The 23,209-nt window shown below is 38.0% G+C and overlaps 1 protein-coding gene across 7 annotated transcripts in view; it reads left to right on the top strand.

The window, feature by feature from the left end:
• Positions 1 to 23,209, top strand: part of negr1 (neuronal growth regulator 1) — a 275,110-nt gene that overhangs the window by 88,976 nt on the left and 162,925 nt on the right. For all 7 annotated transcript variants that reach the window (XR_009803757.1, XM_061884003.1, XM_061884008.1 and 4 more), the window contains exon 2: positions 8,831 to 9,069. Coding sequence is in view for 6 of the 7 variants with exons in the window: in XM_061884003.1 (XP_061739987.1) it covers positions 8,831 to 9,069 (239 nt within the window). In the remaining variant the exon portion in view is untranslated. The remainder of the gene's footprint in view (positions 1 to 8,830; positions 9,070 to 23,209) is intronic.

The following is a 23,209-nucleotide window of genomic DNA, read 5'->3' on the forward strand; positions in this document are numbered from 1 at the left end:
TACTAGATACTACATATATACTTACATCATGTATATATTACATGTTATTATGAATGTTACTACATGACATATATACTTACATCATGTATATATTACATGTTATTATGAATGTTACTACATGACATATATACTTACATCATGTATATATTACATGTTATTATGAATGTTACTAGATACTACATATATACTTACATCATGTATATATTACATGTTATTATGAATGTTACTAGATACTACATATATACTTACATTATGTATATATTACTTGTTATTATGAATGTTACTAGATACCACATATATACTTACATCATGTATATATTACTTGTTATTATGAATGTTACTAGATACTACATATATACTTACATCATGCATATATTACATGTTATTATGAATTTTACTACATGACATATATACTTACATCATGTATATATCACGTTATTATGAATTTTACTAGATACTACATATATACTTACATCATGTATATATCACATGTTATTATGAATGTTACTAGATACTACATATATACTTGCAGTGTGTATATAATACCTTGATGGGGGTTGTTGGACGTTTTTGGAGAACTTTATAGATTGACTCCTGTTACCTCCATTGATTAGCCGACTCTGGCTAGTGTTTATTTATGACTTAGAATGCATAACAAGGACATGTGTTCTTGTGGTACCCAAGGATTGTGGATGATGGTTCCCCGTGAAAGGAAGAATGTAGATAATTGATTGCTGCCCTCTATTTAGCTGACATGAAATGACGACTGTGTGTGTGTGTGTGTGTGTGTGTGTGTGTGTGTGTGTGTGTGTGTCGTGCTCCTTGTCCTCAATTCTTCCCGAGTACTGTAAAACGGAGATTGACTGGCACATTCATCTCAAATGTCACCCTTTCATCAGCAGCTGACAATTGGCTCATTGAAGAGAGGTTTGGGCGCTGACAGTCTTCTAGGGTTGTCTCTGTCCTGGACCCTTTAAGGATGAGTCCAAAGCCCCGCAGTGAGGGACGGTCTTCCAACATGAAGACTCAGTCATGTGACATGTGATGACATCATCACTGTGGAAGAAGAGAGACAACCACAAGTTGACATGCTGAATGTTGGAAGTGAAAAGTGCATCTTTTCACTTCTTGTCCATCTGGAACTTTGGTCTTACTTTACAAAAATACACAGGTGTGTGTTGGCTGAGCTACTAAACACTCAACACATGTTCTGTTTACTTTTGGCACAACACCAGAGGTGTATACTTACAACCAAGGTTCCCTCTAAGGTACGCACCTGTGCAATTTCACACTGCTCACGCGTCCTCTGCGCACAGCAAACCTAGGCCGCGCACAAAATCGAATACAAAAATAAGCGTATAACAGTGTGCACGTCTGCTGTCGCTCACATGTGCGCCACTGAATGCTCAAGGAGTTTTGCTGTTTGCTCACACATTGGAGGGAAAATTGCTTACAACCAATTGGATACATCTTATTTACTAGTCATAGTATTTGAAGCACCACATTTTACGGACTATAAAGCACAAAAAAAAATGGTCCAATATATTAGCCGCATCTGACTATAAGTGGCAGATATATATGTTGTGAAATGAGTTATTTACACAGAAAATGTTTGTTTACATACTTTTATTGTCTCCAAATGAAGCAATGTAGTAACTGTTAGTCTACAAAATAACATGTCCCCCCCCCCTCCATTTGGTGGAAGATTGTATTTTCCAGACTACAAAGCGCACCAGTATATTAATCACACCCACTATATTTTACAAGAAAACATGTTTTCCATATATTTGCCACACCAGACTATAAGTGACATATATATATATATATATATATATATATATATATATGTATATATATATGTTGTAAAATGAGTTATTTACACAGAAATATTCAGTAAATGTTCATTTACATACCATCATTGTTTCCAAATGAAGCAATGTAGTATCTGTTAGTCTACAAAACAACATGGTTTTTTTTGGCCCCATTTGGTGGAAGATTATCCTATTTTCCAGACTACAAAGCCCATACAAGTATATAAGTCGCACCTGACTATAAGTCACAGCTATAAACAAGATGAAATTAGTTATTTACACAGACATATTCTGTAAAGATTTATTTACATATCTGTAGTTGTTTCCAAATGAAGCAATGTAGTATCTGTTAGTCTACAAAATAACATGTTTTTCTCCCCCCCATTTGGTGGAAGATTATTGTATTTTCTAGAATTATAAAGTGCACTTGGTTTATAAATCGCACGCACTAAATTTTACTAGAAAAAAATGTTTTCCATATATTAGCCACATTGGACTATAAATGGCAGATATATATGTTGTTAAATGAGTTATTTACACAGACATATTCTGTAAATCTTCATTTGATTACCTTAATTGTTTCCAAATGAAGCAATGTAATATCTGTTATTTAAAAAAACAACATGTTTTCTTCCCCGTTTGGTGGAATATCTTATTTTCCAGACCACAATGAACTGGTATATAAGTCGCAACCATTAAATTTCACAAGAAAAAAATGTTTTCCATATATTAGCCACAACTGACTAGAAGTGGCAGATAAATAGGTTGTAAAATGAGTTATTTCCACAGAAATATTCTGTAAATGTTTATTTAAATACCTTTTAGATGTTTCCAAATGAAGCAATGTAGTGTCTGTTAATCTACAATATAACATGTTTTTTTTCCCCATGTGGTGGAAGGTTATCATGTTTTCCAGACTACAAATTTTACAAGAAAAAAATTAGCTTTCCATTTATTAGCCACACCAGACTATAAGTTGCAGATGTAAATGTTGTGAAATGAGTCATTTACATTTTTTTTTACCTAAGGTAAAATTTTGGTAAAAAAACAAAACGTAACCCAAACCCTCAACCTAATTTTTAGGTCAAAAAACCCCCATCTCTAATAATTCCCTCCCAAGGTGTTGGTTTCACTTTGTCATGACAGGAAGTCGTCATGTGTCCCAGACCACAGCAAAATTTGGGGGATTAAGTTTAGCCTGATGCTCGCTTCTGCGGCGTGACGGTTGCTGGTTCCAATCCCCAGTCTGAGGACCCTCCCTCCCTCCCTCCATGATGAAACACGTGCAGGAACATGAACCTACATTAGTGTATGATGCTGATGAAACACGTCCAGGAACATGAACCTACATTAGTGTATGATGCTTACATGAACCTACATTAGTGTATGATGCTTACATGAACCTACATTAGTGTATGATGCTTACATGAACCTACATTAGTGTATGATGCTGATGAAACACGTCCAGGAACATGAACCTACATTAGTGTATGATGCTTACATGAACCTACATTAGTGTATGATGCTTACATGAACCTACATTAGTGTATGATGCTGATAGAAACACGTCCAGGAACATGAACCTACATTAGTGTATGATGCTTACATGAACCTACATCAGTGTATGATGCTTACATGAACCTACATTAGTGTATGATGCTTACATGAACCTACATTAGTGTATGATGCTTACATGGACCTACATTAGTGTATGATGCTGATGAAACACGTCCAGGAACATGAACCTACATTAGTGTATGATGCTGATGAAACACGAACCTACATTAGTGTATGATGCTGATGAAACACGTCCAGGAACATGACCCTACATTAGTGTATGATGCTTACATGAACCTACATTAGTGTATGATGCTTACATGAACCTACATTAGTGTATGATGCTGATGAAACACGTCCAGGAACATGAACCTACATTAGTGTATGATGCTGATGAAACACGTCCAGGAACATGAACCTACATTAGTGTATGATGCTTACATGAACCTACATTAGTGTATGATGCTTACATGAACCTACATTAGTGTATGATGCTTACATGAACCTACATTAGTGTATGATGCTTACATGAACCTACATTAGTGTATGATGCTTCCATGAACCTACATTAGTGTATGATGCTTACATGAACCTACATTAGTGTATGATGCTTCCATGAACCTACATTAGTGTATGATGCTTACATGAACCTACATTAGTGTATGATGCTTACATGAACCTACATTAGTGTATGATGCTTACATGAACTTACATTAGTGTATGATGCTTACATGAACCTACATTAGTGTATGATGCTTACATGAACCTACATTAGTGTATGATGCTTACATGAACCTACATTAGTGTGCGCCTTGGCAGCTCTGTGTGTCTGCAGGGAATGAAAAGGAATAAATACAAATAGAAAATGACAGAAATATTAGCGGCGCTCATTCGATTCCCCCAGAAGGCAAGACTAATTCCATTTCCCCATGATGGAGCCTCCACAAGTCCACGAGTCTTCTCATTTCTGCTGACATTTTCATTCTTCATCGTGTCAAATATGAGACACCAGCAGTAACATGCAGACGAGCAACATGATTCCCATTCATGAGACATCTGTGACATTTAAATACATCATCAAATGTGACCTCATGGTACACACAAGGTAAATGAGTACTACTGTAAATAATACTGTATATTGTACATGTTTCATACAATACTTCAATTATAACACACAAGGTAAATGAGTACTACTGTAAATAATACTGTATATTGTACATGTTTCATACAATACTTCAATTATAACACACAAGGTAAATAAGTAGTACTGTAAATAATACTGTATATTGCTAAAAAAAAAGGTTCATTTCTTGTAATCAGACAATATTTTCCATATATTAGATGGAATTCTTGGATAAAACAAACCCGAAGATTATCCTCTAACACTAATCATAACCCCATTTTTTAGGTTAAAAATAATAATAATAAGCCGCACCCTAAACCTAATCCTAATTTTTAGGTTAAACAAAACTAACTGAAATCCTAATCATTAGGTTAAAAAAAAAACTAAACCCTATTTTTTTAGGTTAAAAAAAAAAAACTAACCCAAACCCATACCATAAACCTTATCCTAATTTTTAGATAAAAACAAAACATAAACCCAAACCCAAATCGCAAACCAAATTTTTAGGTTAAAAGATAAACCTAAACCAAATTTTTAGGTTAAAAAAAAGAATCCTAACCTTCAACCTCATTTTTAGGTAGAAAAAAACAACCAAAAACCCCAAAACAAACTGCGACCAGAACCCCAACCCTAGCCCTAACCTAATTTTTAGGTTAAAAGATAAACCTAACCATGTTTTTTTAGGTAAAAAAAAAAACCTAACCCAAACCCATACCATAAACCTTATCCTAATTTTTAGATAAAAACAAAACATAAACCCAAACCCAAATCGCAAACCAAATTTTTAGGTTAAAAGATAAACCTAAACCAAATTTTTAGGTTAAAAAAAGAATCCTTACCTTCAACCTAATTTTTAGGTAGAAAAAAACAACCAAAAACCCCAAAACAAACTGCAACTAGAACCCCAACCCTAGCCCTAAACTAATTTTTAGGTTAAAAGATAAACCTAACCCTGTTTTTTTAGGTTAAAAAAAAAAGACTAATTTAAACCCAACCTCTCAACCTAAAAAAATAACAAAAACAAATCCCAACAACAACCCTAGCTCTAACCCTAATATTGAGGTAGAACAAAATCCCTACCTGTAACCTCAAACACTTAATTCTTTGGTTGCCCCCTCCCCCTCCAAAAAAACCCTGATTTGTAGGTTAAAAAAATAAACCCTATCCCAAATGTGTACCATAAACCTAATCCTAATTTTTAGATTTAAAAAAAATAAAAACACAAACCCAAATCTTAAACATATTTTTTAGGTTAAAATATAAACATAACCCTAATTTTTAGGTAAAAAAAAAAAAGCCTAACTTAAACCCAAATCTTAAACCTAATGTTTAGCTTGAAAAATCCTAACCCTAACTCTAATTTTTAGGTCAAAAACACGAAACAAAAAAGAAACCCTAACCCCAACCCGAGACCTAACCCAAACTTATTTTTAGGTTAAAAAAAAAAAAACTTAACCCAAACTCTTAACAGCTCCATTTTTGTTTCACCTGACATCACATGAACAAAAATAAGACCTTCTGGAGGAAAGTTCTGTGGTCAGAAGAAACAAAAATGGAGCTTTTTGGCCACAATACCCAGCAATATGTTTGAAAGAGGAAAGGTGAGGCCTTTAATCCCAGGAACACCAGACCTACCGTCAAGCATGGTGGTGGTAGTATTATGCTCTGGGCCTGTTTTGCTGCCAATGGAACTCCTGCTTTAAATGTGACAATGAAAAAGGAGGATTAGTTCCAGATTTGCTCACATTTTCAGTAGAGACATAATAAATTCATAAAAGAAGTAAACTTCATGAATGTTTTTTGTGAGCAACAAGTATGTGCTCCAATCACTACATCACAAAAAAATAAGAGTACATTTCTGGAAAGTCAAGACAGCCATGACATGATGTCCTTTACAAGTGTACGTACACTTTTCCCCCACCACAGTATATTGTCTGACTACAAGAACATGTGAACATTATACTTCATTTTGTTGTTTTGTTAGTAAATCTTGCCTTCTTGTTTTAATTGTTGCATCTGTTCAGTCTTTTAACATATTGTTTACGTCATTTTGTCTCATCAGTCCTCCACATTTGGCACAATAGTACAGCCAACTTTTCCATAATGTGCACAATTATTGGAGTGTTTGAACACGGCCGTTCCTTCCTCAGATCCTCGTTAAAAGCCCGCATAAATAAGTATTAATTAGCTGCTGTTAAGATGTCACGTCTTCTAAGAATAGAATCTCACGGCAGTAATTACCCTGGGGCTCTTTTCCGAGATCAGAGAATTGTGTGATGTGGTACGAGGCCGGCAAGTCCTCTCCTTTCTTTTGGCTTTCTTTCTGTGCTGCAAAAGGAATACAAATAAAGGCTTCCAATCTATTTGCTAACATGCCAGGCGCTTTATTACGTCTGCAGAAAACATCTCCATGAATAACTCAAGGAAAACAGGACGGAAAATTAGCTCTATTATCATATTTTCCAGAGAGCGCAGTATTTAAGCCACGCCCACTAAATGTACACAATTCTTATATTCTCCATACATGTCCCGCACTGGACAGATGTATACCTCGTCAAATGACTTATTTACACGGAAACATTACATGAATGTCTAGTAATTGTTGCCAAACAAGGCAGTAAAACAGCCGATCAAGCAAAACAGAAGTCGGGGACGCCGTGGCGCGGGTTAGGAGAGTGGCCGTGCCAGCAGCCTCAGGGTCCCTGGTTCGATTCCCCACCTTTCACCAACATCGTCACGTCCGTCGTGTCCCTGAGCAAGACACGTCACCCTTACTCCTGATTAGGGTTAGGGCCTGGCATGGCAGCTCGCGTAGCCTAGCAACCTCCGTGTGTTGAAATGTTTAATGTAGCCTAGCAACTTCTGTGTGTTGAAATGTTTAATGTAGCCTAGCAACATCCCGTAAGAAAATTTTGAACGTAGCCTAGCAACATCCCGTCATAAAATCCAAAACATAGCCTAGCAACATCCCATAATAAGATCCTAAACGTAGCCTAGCAACCACCGTGTGTTGAAATGTTTAATGTAGCCTAGCAACATCCCATGTCAAAATTTTTAACGTAGCCTAGCAACATACCGTCATAAAATCCAAAACATAGCATAGCAACATCCCATAATAAGATCCTAAACGTAGCCTAGCAACCACCGTGCGTTGAAATCTTTAGCGTAGCCTAGCAACATCCCATAATAAGATCCGAAACGTAGCCTAGCAACCACCGTGTGTTGAAATGTTTAATGTAGCCTAGCAACATCCCATATCAACATTTTTAACGTAGCCTAGCAACATACCGTCATAAAATCCAAAACATAGCCTAGCAACATCCCATAATAAGATCCGAAACGTAGCCTAGCAACCACCGTGTTTTGAAATCTTTAGCGTAGCCTAGCAACATCCCATAATAAAATCATAAACGTAGCCTAGCAACCACTGTGCGTTGAAATCTTTAGCGTAGCCTAGCAACATCCCATAATAAAATCCTAAACATAGCCTAGCAACCACCGTGTGTTGAAATGTTTAATGTAGCCTAGCAACATCCCGTATGAAAATTTTTAACGTAGCCTAGCAACATACCGTCATAAAATCCAAAACATAGCCTAGCAACATCCCATAATAAGATCCTAAACGTAGCCTAGCAGCCACCGTGTTTTGAAATCTTTAGCGTAGCCTAGCAACATCCCGTATGAAAATTTTCAACGCAGCCTAGCAACATCCCATGATAAAATCCTAAACGTAGCCTAGCAACATCCCATAATACAATCCTAAACGTAGCCTAGCAACATCCCATGATAAAATCCTATACGTAGCCTAGCAACATCCCATAATACAATCCTAAACGTAGCCTAGCAACATCCCATAATACAATCCTAAACGTAGCCTAGCAACATCCCATAACAAAATCCTAAACGTAGCCTAGCAACATACCGTCATAAAATCCAAAACATAGCCTAGCAACATCCCATAATAAGATCCTAAACGTAGCCTCGCAACCACCATGTGTTGAAATGTTTAGAGTAGCCTAACAACATCCCATAATACAACACTAAACGTAGTCTAGCAACATGTCTTGAGGTGAAAACACTGCTAGAGGTCAGATGGAAGGAAGAAAGTGGGCGTGTCCCAGCACTGACCATGTGGTTTTTCAATGGAAACCATTGAACATAGCGAAGAAAACCCCATAAGTTAGCTGCACCGTTTCCTGAGCCGCAGGAGTTAAAGCGTAGGAACACAGTAGTGGATTATAGTCTGGGATCTTTGGTAAGAAATGTGTGGTTGTCATTGTGAGGGGAATAAGATGGAAAGTTGATGTGGATCTTCTTGCTCACCTTTCTCTCCCTGCAGGTGCTACCTGCTGGATGGCATCTCCAAAGGGGCGTGGCTTAACCGCTCCAGCATCATCTTCGCGGGTAATGACAAGTGGTCGGTGGACCCCCGCGTGTCCATCGTGTCCAGCGTGGGAGACCAGCACGAGTACAGCCTGCAGATCCAGAAGGTCCACGTGACCGACGACGGCCAGTACACCTGCTCCATCCAGAGCGAGCGCAACCCCCGCCCCAAGCTGCTCAACCTCATCGTCAAAGGTATGTCCACCCTTGTCGCACCCTCAAGTGAAGGTATGTCCACCCTGTCACACACTCTAAGTGAAGGTATGTCCACCTTGTCACACCCTCTAAGTGAAGGTATGTCCACCCTGTCATACACTCTAAGTGAAGGTATGTCCACCCTGTCACACACTCTAAGTGAAGGTATGTCCACCTTGTCACACACTCTAAGTGAAGGTATGTCCACCTTGTCATACCCTCTAAGTGAAGGTATGTCCACCTTGTCACACCCTCTAAGTGAAGGTATGTCCACCCTGTCATACACTCTAAGTGAAGGTATGTCCACCCTGTCACACACTCTAAGTGAAGGTATGTCCACCCTGTCATACCCTCTAAGTGAAGGTATGTCCACCCTGTCACACACTCTAAGTGAAGGTATGTCCACCCTGTCACACACTCTAAGTGAAGGTATGTCCACCCTGTCATACCCTCTAAGTGAAGGTATGTGCACCTTGTCACACACTCTAAGTGAAGGTATGTCCACCTTGTCATACCCTCTAAGTGAAGGTATGTCCACCTTGTCACACACTCTAAGTGAAGGTATGTCCACCCTGTCACACACTCTAAGTGAAGGTATGTCCACCTTGTCATACCCTCTAAGTGAAGGTATGTCCACCTTGTCATACCCTCTAAGTGAAGGTATGTCCACCTTGTCATACCCTCAAGTGAAGGTATGTCCACCCTGTCACACACTCTAAGTGAAGGTATGTCCACCTTGTCATACCCTCAAGTGAAGGTATGTCCACCCTGTCACACACTCTAAGTGAAGGTATGTCCACCCTGTCATACCCTCAAGTGAAGGTATGTCCACCCTGTCACACACTCTAAGTGAAGGTATGTCCACCCTGTCATACCCTCTAAGTGAAGGTATGTCCACCTTGTCACACACTCTAAGTGAAGGTATGTCCACCCTGTCACACACTCTAAGTGAAGGTATGTCCACCTTGTCACACCCTCTAAGTGAAGGTATGTCCACCCTGTCACACACTCTAAGTGAAGGTATGTCCACCTTGTCACACACTCTAAGTGAAGGTATGTCCACCTTGTCATACCCTCTAAGTGAAGGTATGTCCACCTTGTCACACACTCTAAGTGAAGGTATGTCCACCTTGTCATACCCTCTAAGTGAAGGTATGTCCACCTTGTCACACCCTCTAAATGAAGGTATGTCCACCCTGTCATACCCTCTAAGTGAAGGTATGTCCACCTTGTCACACACTCTAAGTGAAGGTATGTCCACCTTGTCATACCCTCTAAGTGAAGGTATGTCCACCTTGTCACACCCTCTAAGTGAAGGTATGTCCACCTTGTCATACACTCTAAGTGAAGGTATGTCCACCTTGTCACACACTCTAAGTGAAGGTATGTCCACCTTGTCACACCCTCTAAGTGAAGGTATGTCCACCTTGTCATACCCTCTAAGTGAAGGTATGTCCACCTTGTCACACACTCTAAGTGAAGGTATGTCCACCTTGTCACACCCTCTAAGTGAAGGTATGTCCACCTTGTCATACCCTCTAAGTGAAGGTATGTCCACCTTGTCATACCCTCTAAGTGAAGGTATGTCCACCCTGTCATACCCTCAAGTGAAGGTATGTCCACCTTGTCATACCCTCAAGTGAAGGTATGTCCACCCTGTCATACCCTCAAGTGAAGGTATGTCCACCTTGTCACACCCTCTAAGTGAAGGTATGTCCACCCTGTCACACCCTCAAGTGAAGGTATGTCCACCCTGTCATACCCTCAAGTGAAGGTATGTCCACCCTGTCGCACCCTCAAGTGAAGGTATGTCCACCTTGTCGTACCCTCAAGTGAAGGTATGTCCACCTTGTCACACACTCTAAGTGAAGGTATGTCCACCCTGTCATACACTCTAAGTGAAGGTATGTCCACCTTGTCGTACCCTCAAGTGAAGGTATGTCCACCTTGTCATACCCTCAAGTGAAGGTATGTCCACCTTGTCACACCCTCTAAGTGAAGGTATGTCCACCTTGTCACACACTCTAAGTGAAGGTATGTCCACCTTGTCACACACTCTAAGTGAAGGTATGTCCACCTTGTCATACCTTCAAGTTTGCTTTGTTGGCATAGAACATTGCAACATTACCTGGAGGTAGTTAGGCTGTCTTTGCTCTCGGTGCTGCTGGAGTGATGGAGTGAACATTATTACAAATCCTGGCTGTGTCAAAAATAGACTTGTCAGCACATTTAATATATTTACTATGCATGTTTACAAGTGTCTGTTAGTATTATTAACTTACATTATTTTTGTAGTGTTTCACTTTCACAAATTTCTCAGTAAATTGCACAGCTAGTGGGTCCAGGACCATGGCTTCTGTTCTGTTTGATCAGCCGTTTTACTGCCCTGTTACATACATTGTCAAGAAACAATTAAGGAATGTAAATAAACATTTACGGAATATTTATGTGTAAATAACTCAGTTCACAACATATACATCTGTGACTTATAGTCCGGTGCCTTCAATGGGAGTAGAAGTGCCGTCCCATCTTCTGGCCGTCCATAGCGTTTCTACTCCTATGGAGTCTTCATCACTCCTTGCAACGTTTCTAAGTTTTACAATATAACTACAACAATTCTTACTTACTAAAGCGTCCCATGTGTGATGTCTGTAGGAGTGTTTTCATGCATATGTGTACATGTAATCAAGCTAGCGTCGTTAGCATTAGCTCATACTCTAACACGTTTACAAGTGTCTGTGTTAGTTTTATTGACTTACATTATTTTTGTAGTGGTTCACTTCCACAAATTTCTCAGTAAATTGCATAGCTAGTGGGTCCATGACCATGGCTTCTGTTTTGTTTGATCAGCCGTTTTACTGCCCTGTTACAGACATTGTCAAGAAAAAATTAAGGAATGTAAATAAACATTTACAGAATATTTATGTGTAAATAAGTCAGTTAACAACATATACATCCGTGACTTATAGTCCGGTGCGGCTTATATATGATAAATATATATATATATATATATATGTTTTTTTTCTAGCATTTAGAGGGTGTGGCTTATATACCTGGGCACTCTAGAGTCCAGAAAACACATTAAAGTGTTTTATATCCGTCAATATATCGATGATTATTTATATTTTTTATGACTTATGGAAAATAAGTAGCAGGGTATAAATATATTTTGTTGTAAATGTAACTTCCTGTGATTATAATGCCCTCAGAAAAGAAATGTCAACAAAAACATGGAAAACTGTCCAACAATGTCAACAAAATAGTCAAATCACATTGAACACTTAACAATACACTCTTGAAATGAAGGAATATGTAAGAAATGCTTCATAAAGTGTAAGAAAATAGTGAGAAAATGTAAACAGAGATAAACCTGAGAAAAACAGTTTTCTGCAGGTTTAGTGGCAGGAAATAACGACTGTGTAACATTATTTTGCCCTCTTATTATTATTTAACACATTTTCCACTTGGCGTTTTCAACAACTTTCACCATCGGGAATCTCCCCCGCTGTGTTCTGGGTCACAGCCGCTCCTCACAACTCACCATATGGTGCAGCAGCTGAAGCTAGCGTGCTAATATTCAGCGTCATATGTTTTGGAACGGGGAGAACACGTTTCTGTCTTTGTGCTTGCACTTTTACTGGATAAACAATCAAAACTGATAAAGTAAACGAGCAAAGCATCTCAGAGCTTTAACGGCTTTGGTTAGAAAGTTGTCTATCATTCACAATCCGTATGTAGAACAAGAACACAATGCATTCTATGTCATAAATAAACTCTAACAAGAGTCAGCTAACAGTGGAGGTAATAGGAGTCGCTCTATTCCGCCTATAAAGTGCTCTGAAACATCCAAAAACCTCCATCAAGGTCTTATACACGCGCTGTAAGTGTATATGTAGTATCTAGTAACATTCATAATAACATGTAATATATACATGATGTTAGTGTACATGTAATGAAGTAACATTCATAATAACATGGAAAATATACATGATGTAAGTATATATGTAGTATCTAGTAACATTCATAATAACATGTAATATATACATGATGTAAGTATACATGTAGTATCTAGTAATATTCATAATAACATGTAATATATACATGATGTAAGTATATATGTTGTATCTAGTAACATTCATAATAACATGTAATATATACATGATGTAAGTATATATGTAGTATCTAGTAACATTCATAATAACATGTAATATATACAAGATGTATGTATATATGTCATGAAGTAACATTCATAATAACATGTAATACATACATGATGTAAGTATATATGTTGTATCTAGTAGCATTCATAATAACATGTAATATATACATGATGTAAGTATATATGTTGTATCTAGTAACATTCATAACAACATGTAATATATACATGATGTAAGTATATATGTAGTATCTAGTAACATTCATAATAACATCTATTGTGTTAGTAACATTCATAATAACATGTAATACATACATGATGTAAGTATATATGTAATGAAGTAACTTTCATAATAACATTTAATATTTAAATATTTTTCTCATTCTGGAAGTATGAATGTAGTATCTAGTAACATTCATAATAACATGTACTATTTACACATTTTCATCATACTGTAAGTCTATATGTAGTATCTAGTAACATTCATAATAACATGTAACATGTATTGTCATCATTTTAAGCAAACAGCGGTGCATTAATTTCACAAAATGTTCTTTATTTCCCTTCAAAAACAAGATGACAACTAACCTTGGCAGACGTGATGAGAGACAACAAAGACTACTTTGGGACAAACGATGATGCAGAAAATTCTATTTTTGAGCCTGAATATAAGGAGGATGATCTACAAGTTTTAGAAGCTGCGTGCTAAACAGATGCAGCTTTAGTCAAACACTAAGCATCATGTAGTTTTATTGCTAAGTGCTAAACACGATATACAAACATAATCAAACAATCACTTACTGGACAATGTCTTCTCACTGGGATAAAGACTGATGGGATGGTTGTATCTTCCCCTTTATAACAACAATTCATCAGAATCCTCTTTTTGTGTTTTTCTGGCCATCTCTGGATCTAAGTTGGATGTCAAAGTTGACCAACTATCCATGATTTATCATCTAGAATTAACTCAATTTAGCAGTATAAGCTTGTTTGCTCTCTGTGATTATGGCAGTAATAAAAGTAGTTGCTCTGCGTTAGCGCTTATGATAACAATATCACTAATACTTGGTAATATTCAGCTGGGCACATGTAAAGGGAGTATTGTTGGAGCTTTTTGGGTGTTTTTATGTGTACAATAGTGTCGTTCTATTAGCTGCATTCTTAGCTCTCTCCTACTAGCCATATTTTACCATTTAGAATGCATAAGCAAAGAAAACCAGGCGTGTTCTTGTCTTTCATAAGGATTGTTTATTGTTTATTGTTTATTGGTGGAGCATAATATTGTTTTTAATATTGTTTTTAATATGGCTGTGCAGCACTTTGGAAACGTTTTTCTTGTTTAAAAGTGCTATATAAATAAAGTGGATTGGATTGGATTGTTTATGATAAAAAACGTTCAAACAAAAGCCCTTTAAAACTGCATATCAGCGTAACACATAAGGCCTTCAAAATAAAAGCACACTAGTAAAAAAAATACAAAATATGTAATAATACCGACCATTTTAAAGACTTTTTAGGCTGCAGGCGGCACAAAAAAAGCCCACAACATGTTTAATATTCAGAGTTAAAGAGCGCAGTAGAGATAACGTCCTAATTACTCGGTGCTAGGACCTTCAAATGAGGTCAGTCGGCTGCAACAACATCTCCTGTCTCACTTGCCGGCCCAAAGCCAAGGAAAAAGCCATCAAATATGAAATATTCTTCAACGCTGTAGGATTTTTTTAGTTTGCGCTGACTCAGCAGGGAAATCTCCAGGTCAAACACACGAGCTGTAAACAAAGTCCACATAAAATACTTTTTACGACGAAATAATGCAGATTTTTACATTTTACATTTTACAATTGTGTTGGATGTAAATATAAACAGAATACAATGATTTGCAAATCCTTTTCAAGCCATATTCAGTTGAATATGCTACAAAGACAACATATTTCATGTTCAAACTCATAAACTTTTTTTTTTTTGCAAATAATAACTTAGAATTTAATGGCTGCAACACTTGCCAAAGTAGTTGGGAAAGGGCATGTTCACCACTGTGTTACATCACCTTTTCTTTTAACAACACTCAATAGACGTTTGGGAACTGAGGAAACTAATTGTTGAAGCTTTGAAAGTGGAATTCTTTCCCATTCTTGTTTTATGTAGAGCTTCAGTCCTTCAACAGTCCGGGGTCTCCGCTGTCCTATTTTACGCTTCACACATTTTCCATGGGAGACAGGTCTGGACTGCAGGCGGGCCAGGAAAGTACCCGCACTCTTTTACTACGAAGCCACGCTGTTGTAACACGTGCTGAATGTGGCTTGGCATTGTCTTGCTGAAATAAGCAGGGGCGTCCATGAAAAAGAGGGCGCTTAGATGACAACATATGTTGTTGCAAAAGCTGTATGTACCTTTCAGCATTAATGGTGCCTTCACAGATGTGTAAGTTACCCATGCCTTGGGCACTAATGCACCCCCATACCATCACACATGCTGGCTTTTACACTTTGCATCGACAACAGTCTGGATGGTTTGCTTCCCCTTGACACGATGTCGAATATTTCCCCCCAAAAATTTAAATGTGGACTCGTCAGGCCACAGAACACTTTTCCACTTTGCATCAGTCCATCTTAGATGATCTTGGGCCCAGAGAAGCTGGCAGCGTTTCTGGATGTTGTTGATAAATGGCTTTTTGGTGCTAGCGGGGTGTATAATATAGCCAGGAATACTCATGGATGCATAGGATTCTGGGTAATTTTTATGTTGCGTTTATAATGTGTTACAGTGAGGAAGTTCTCCCAAAATGTGTTTGTCATTCTTGTTTGGTGTGGGTTCACAGTAGTACTGATGTTTGTACTGATGTTGGAACTGTTGTTAGTACTGATGTTAGTACTGATGTTGGTACTGATGTTGGTACTGATGTTAGTACTGATGTTAGTACTGATGTTGGTACTGATGTTGGTACTGATGTTAGTACTGATGTTGGTACTGATGTTAGTACTGATGTTAGTACTGATGTTGGTACTGATGTTAGTACTGATGTTGGTACTGATGTTTGTACTGATTTTAGTACTGATGTTGGTACTGATGTTAGTACTGATGTTAGTACTGATGTTGGTACTGATGTTAGTACTGATGTTAGTACTGATGTTGGTACTGATGTTAGTACTGATGTTAGTACTGATGTTAGTACTGATGTTAGTACTGATGTTAGTACTGATGTTAGTACTGATGTTGGTACTGATGTTGGTACTGATGTTAGTACTGATGTTGGTACTGATGTTGGTACTGATGTTAGTACTGATGTTGGTACTGATGTTTGTACTGATTTTAGTACTGATGTTGGTACTGATGTTAGTACTGATGTTAGTACTGATGTTGGTACTGATGTTAGTACTGATGTTGGTACTGATGTTAGTACTGATGTTGGTACTGATGTTGGTACTGATGTTTGTACTGATGTTGGTACTGATGTTGGTACTGATGTTAGTACTGATGTTGGTACTGATGTTAGTACTGATGTTGGTACTGATGTTAGTACTGATGTTAGTACTGATGTTAGTACTGATGTTAGTACTGATGTTAGTACTGATGTTGGTACTGATGTTAGTACTGATGTTAGTACTGATGTTAGTACTGATGTTGGTACTGATGTTGGTACTGATGTTGGTACTGATGTTAGTACTGATGTTGGTACTGATGTTAGTACTGATGTTAGTACTGATGTTAGTACTGATGTTGGTACTGATGTTAGTACTGATGTTAGTACTGATGTTGGTACTGATGTTGGTACTGATGTTAGTACTGATGTTAGTACTGATGTTTGTACTGATGTTAGTACTGATGTTAGTACTGATGTTAGTACTGATGTTAGTACTGATGTTGGTACTGATGTTGGTACTGATGTTAGTACTGATGTTAGTACTGATGTTGGTACTGATGTTGGTACTGATGTTAGTACTGATGTTGGTACTGATGTTGGTACTGATGTTAGTACTGATGTTGGTACTGATGTTGGTACTGATGTTAGTACTGATGTTACATTCAGACTGTGACAAAGTTTAAGTGTGACAGCAACAGATCAGGACCTCTGATGTGTTGTTAGACACTAATCATTGTCATTAGTGTGTGTGTGTGTGTGTGTGCGTGTGTGTGTGTGTGTGTGTGTGTGTGTGTGTGTGTGTGTGTGTGTGTGTGTGTGTGTGTTTGCAATGTTCTCCAGGAAATGTCTGACATTAGTCTTTGGTAATTAAGACGTTAGTAAAGGTCAACTAGTCAGCTGTCTGCCATGTGATGTATTGTACCTTCAAGACTTTGTTGCAAAAAGTAAATGCAGGGTAAACATGGGCTGATCTCCCACTGAATGTTTTGAACTCCTGTTTCCATGCCAGTTTTGTTTTGTGTTGACCATATGTATGAGCTTCAACTTCTTGAAGACAATCAATTAGGTTTTAAACACTCAATGTTATATATATACATATATATATATATCTACATATACATATATATATATATATATATATATATATATATATATATGTGTGTGTGTGTGTGTGTGTGTGTGTGGGAAAAATCACAAGACTACTTAATCTCTACAGAACTGTTTCATGAAGGGTTCCCTCAATCATCAGGAGATAATCCAATCAAGACATATATATATATATACAGGATATATATATATGTGTGTGTGTGTATATATATATATATATATGTCTATATATATATATGTATATATATATGTATGTGTATATATATATATGTATATATATATATATATATATATATATATATATATATATATATATATATATATATATATGTATATATGTAGATGCACAGTGGGGCCAAAAAGTATTTAGTCAGCCAGCGATTGTGCAAGTTCTCCCACTTCAAATGATGACAGAGGTCTGTCATTTTCATCATAGGTACACTTCAACTGGGAGAGACAGAATGTGAACAAAACAATCCAGGAATTCACATTGTAGGAATTTTAAAGAATTTATTTGTAAATGATGGTGGAAAATAAGTATTTGGTCAAGCATTCAAAGCTCTCACTGATGGAAGGAGGTTTTGGCTCCAAATCTCAGGATACATGGCCCCATTCATTCTTTCCTTAACACGGATCAATCGTCCTGTCCCCTTAGCAGAAAAACAGCCCCAAAGCATGATGTTTCCACCCCCATGCTTCACAGTAGGTATGGTGTTCTTGGGATGCAACTCAGTATTCTTCTTCCTCCAAACCCAACGAGTTGAGTTTATACCAAAAAGTTCTATTTTGGTTTCATCTGACCACATGACATTCTCCCAATCCTCTGCTGTATCATCCATGTGCTCTCTGGCAAACTTCAGACGGGCCTGGAAATGCACTGGCTTAAGAAGGGGGACATGTCTGGCACTGCAGGATTTGATTCCCTTTCAGCGTAGTGTGTTACTGATGGTAACCTTTGTTACTTTGGTCCCAGCGCTCTGCAGGTCATTCACTAGGTCCCCCCGTATGGTTCTGGGATTTTTGCTCACCGTTCTCATGATCATTTTGACTCCACGGGATGAGATCTTGTTTGGAGCCCCAGATCGAGGGAGATTATCAGTGGTCTTGTATGTCTTCCATTTTATGATAATTGCTCCCACAGTTGATTTTTTCACACCAAGCTGCTTGCCTATTGTAGATTCACTCTTCCCAGTCTGGTGCAGGTCTACAATTCTTTTCCTGGTGTCCTTCGACAGCTCTTTGGTCTTGGCCATAGTGGAGTTTGGAGTCTGACTGTTTGAGGCTGTGGACAGGTGTCTTTTATACAGATAAGGAGTTCAAACAGGTTCCATTAATACAGGTAACGAGTGGAGGACAGAAGAGCTTCTTAAAGAAGAAGTTACAGATCTGTGAGAGCTGAGATCTTCCTTGTTTGAAGTGACCTAATACTTATTTTCCACCATCATTTACAAATAAATTATTTAAAGGGGAACATTATCACAATTTCAGAAGGGTTAAAACCAATAAAAATCAGTTCCCAGTGGCTTATTTTATTTTTCGAAGTTTTTTTCAAAATTTTACCCATTATGGAATATCCTGAAAAAAGGCTTTAAAGTGCCTGATTTTCGCTATTTTCTTGTGACGCCATCTAGTGATGCCAATACAAACAACATAGCGGTTAGCACAGCAAGATATAGCGACATTAGCTCGGATTCAGACTCTGATTTCAGCGGTTTAAGCAATTCAACACAGTACGAATGTAATGAAACAGATGGTTGGAGTGTGGAAGCAGATAGGGAAAAGAAATTGAAGAAGAAACTGAAGCTTTTGAGCGAATAGCTATTGGCGATCGCCTTCTAACCAACGATTGCATCTTTTGACCAGACCACTGGCACAACTTAAATCCGTCGTTTGGTATGTGTTTGTATGGCATTAAATGTGGGTGGAGGGAAAGGCTGGATGCAAATCTAGCTACAAATGTACATAAAGCTAGCCTAAATAGCCTGTTAGCATCGATTAGCTGGCAGTCACGCCGCGACCAAATATGTCTGATTAGCACATAAGTTAGTAACATCAACAAAACTTACCTTTGTGATTTAGTTGACTTTATCGTTGGAAATGCATCTGCTTTGAGTGTCGCAGGATATCCACATGTTTCTCTGTGCCATGTCTGTCGTAGCATCGCCGGTGAAATGTGCAGACCAAATGAGGGACTTTTTGCATCTTTTGACACTGGTGAAACTTGAATCCGTCGATTGGTATGTGTTTGTTTGGCATTAGATGTGGGTGGAGGGAAAGGCTGGATGCAAATCTAGCTACAAATGTACATACAGCTAGCCTAAATAGCATGTTAGCATCGATTAGCTGGCAGTCACACCGCGACCAAATATGTCTGATTAGCACATAAGTCAATAACATCAACAAAACTCACCTTAGTGATTTAGTTGACTTTATGGTTGAAAATGCATCTGCTTTGAGTGTCGCAGGATATCCACACGTTTCTCTGTGCCATGTCTGTCGTAGCATCGCCGGTGAAATGTGCGGACCAAATGAGGGACTTTCGCATCTTTTGACAACTGGCGAAACTTGAATCCGTCGATTGGTATGTGTTTGTTTGGCATTAAATGTGGGTGGAGGGAAAGGCTGGATGCAATTATAACTACAAATGTACAAACATCCATCCATCCATCCATTTTCTACCGCTTATTCCCTTTTGGGGTCACGGGGGGCGCTGGTGCCTATCTCAGCTGTAATCGGGCGGAAGGTGGTGTACACCCTGGACAAGTCGCCACCTCATCGCAGCAAATGTACATACAGCTAGCCTAAATAGCATGTTAGCATCGATTAGCTGGCAGTCATGCTGTGACCAAATATGTCTGATTAGCACATAAATCAATAACATCAACAAAACTCACCTTTGTGATTTAGTTGACTTTATGGTTGGAAATGCATCTGCTTTGAGTGTCGCAGGATATCCACATGTTTCTCTGTGCCATGTCTGTTGTAGCATCGCCGGTGAAATGTGCAGACCAAATGAGGGACTTTTTGCACCTTTTGACTCTGGTGAAAATTGAATCCGTCGATTGGTATGTGTTTGTTTGGCATTAAATGTGGGTGGAGGGAAAGGCTGAATGCAAATATAACTACAAATGTACATCCATCCATCCATCCATCCATCCATTTTCTACCGCTTATTCCCTTTTGGGGTCGTGGGGGGCGCTGGCGCCTATCTCAGCTACAATCGGGCGGAAGGCGGGGTACACCCTGGACAAGTCGCCACCTCATCGCAGCAAATGTACATACAGCTAGCCTAAATAGCATGTTAGCATCGATTAGCTGGCAGTCACGCCGAGACCAAATATGTCTGATTAGCACATAAGTCAATAACATCAACAAAACTCACCTTAGTGATTTAGTTGACTTTATGGTTGAAAATGCATCTGCTTTGAGTGTCGCAGGATATCCACACGTTTCTCTGTGCCATGTCTGTCGTAGCATCGCCGGTGAAATGTGCAGACCAAATGAGGGACTTTTTGCACCTTTTGACACTGGTGAAAATTTAATCCGTCGATTGGTATGTGTTTGTTTGGCATTAAATGTGGGTGGAGGGAAAGGCTGGATGCAAATATAGCTACAAATGAGGCATAACGATGCAATATGTACATACAGGTAGCCTAAATAGCATCGATTAGCATGCCGTGCTAATCGATGCACACTCCATGTAAATCAACTTGAATCCGTCCCTGATCGTGTTGTTACACCCTTGGACAACACACCTCCAAGGTACGGAAAAGAGTCGAAAAAAGGGAAAAGAACAGAGCTGATTTGGCTCGATTGTAATGTGTTTGAGAAAATGGCGGCTAGATTACCTAGGTGAGGGCGAATAATAGAAAGGCGTTTAATTCGCCAAAATTCACCCATTTAGGGTTCGGAAATCAGTTTAAAAAAAAAGAAGGTATTTTTTCTGCAACATCAAAGTATATATTGAGGCTTACATATGTCTGCTGATAATGTTCTCCTTTAAAATTCCTACAATGTGAATTCCTGGATTTTTTTTTTCACATTCTATGTCTGACACTTGAAGTGTACCTGTGATGGAAATGTGAAAATGACACACCTCTGTCATCCTTTGAAGTGGGAGAACTTGCACAATCGCTGGCTGACTAAATACTTTTTGGCCCCACAGTATATATATATATATATATATATATATATATATATATGTACATGTATTTCTTTTACACAAATAGATATCCCAAATTGTTCAAGTCAAAGAGTTTGGGGACCCTGAGTCTAAAGTATTATTACTTTCTTACTTGAAACTGCAGACGTTTGAGTCTAACCACCTCTGATGTTTTCAATTAAACAATTCAAAATGTATTTTCTTAATCCGTGCTTGACAAAACTTGTGTGTCCTTCAAACGTTGACCGAGTCCAAGATCCCAAAGGATCTGACGCCAGCACCTTTTACATTTTGGCTTAGTTTGGTCTTTGAGAGTCTCGTGACTTTCAAAATGACTACAATCTTTATGCCTTGACTTGTGTCTGCTGTACATACTCTTGTGTACTGACAGTATATTCAGTGTATTGTGTAGTATAAATGTGTACTGCCAGTATATTCAGTGTATTGTGTAGTATAAATGTGTACTGCCAGTATATTCAGTGTATTGTGTAGTATAAATGTGTACTGACAGTATATTCAGTGTATTGTGTAGTATAAATGTGTACTGCCAGTATATTCAGTGTATTGTGTAGTATAAATGTGTACTGCCAGTATATTCAGTGTATTGTGTAGTATAAATGTGTACTGCCAGTATATTCAGTGTATTGTGTAGTATAAATGTGTACTGCCAGTATATTCAGTGTATTGTGTAGTATAAATGTGTACTGACAGTATACTCAGTGTATTGTGTAGTATAAATGTGTACTGCCAGTATATTCAGTATATTGTGTAGTATAAATGTGTACTGACAGTATACTCAGTGTATTGTGTAGTATAAATGTGTACTGACAGTATATTCAGTGTATTGTGTAGTATAAATGTGTACTGACAGTATACTCAGTGTATTGTGTAGTATAAATGTGTACTGACAGTATACTCAGTGTATTGTGTAGTATAAATGTGTACTGACAGTATACTCAGTGTATTGTGTAGTATAAATGTGTACTGACAGTATATTCAGTATATTGTGTAGTATAAATGTGTACTGACAGTATACTCAGTGTATTGTGTAGTATAAATGTGTACTGCCAGTATATTCAGTATATTGTGTAGTATAAATGTGTACTGCCAGTATATTCAGTATATTGTGTAGTATAAATGTGTACTGACAGTATATTCAGTGTATTGTGTAGTATAAATGTGTACTGCCAGTATATTCAGTGTATTGTGTAGTATAAATGTGTACTGACAGTATATTCAGTGTATTGTGTAGTATAAATGTGTACTGCCAGTATATTCAGTGTATTGTGTAGTATAAATGTGTACTGCCAGTATATTCAGTGTATTGTGTAGTATAAATGTGTACTGCCAGTAT

Source organism: Nerophis ophidion, linkage group LG22 (genome assembly GCF_033978795.1).
Source record: "Nerophis ophidion isolate RoL-2023_Sa linkage group LG22, RoL_Noph_v1.0, whole genome shotgun sequence".
Classification (NCBI taxonomy): Eukaryota; Metazoa; Chordata; class Actinopteri; order Syngnathiformes; family Syngnathidae; genus Nerophis; species Nerophis ophidion.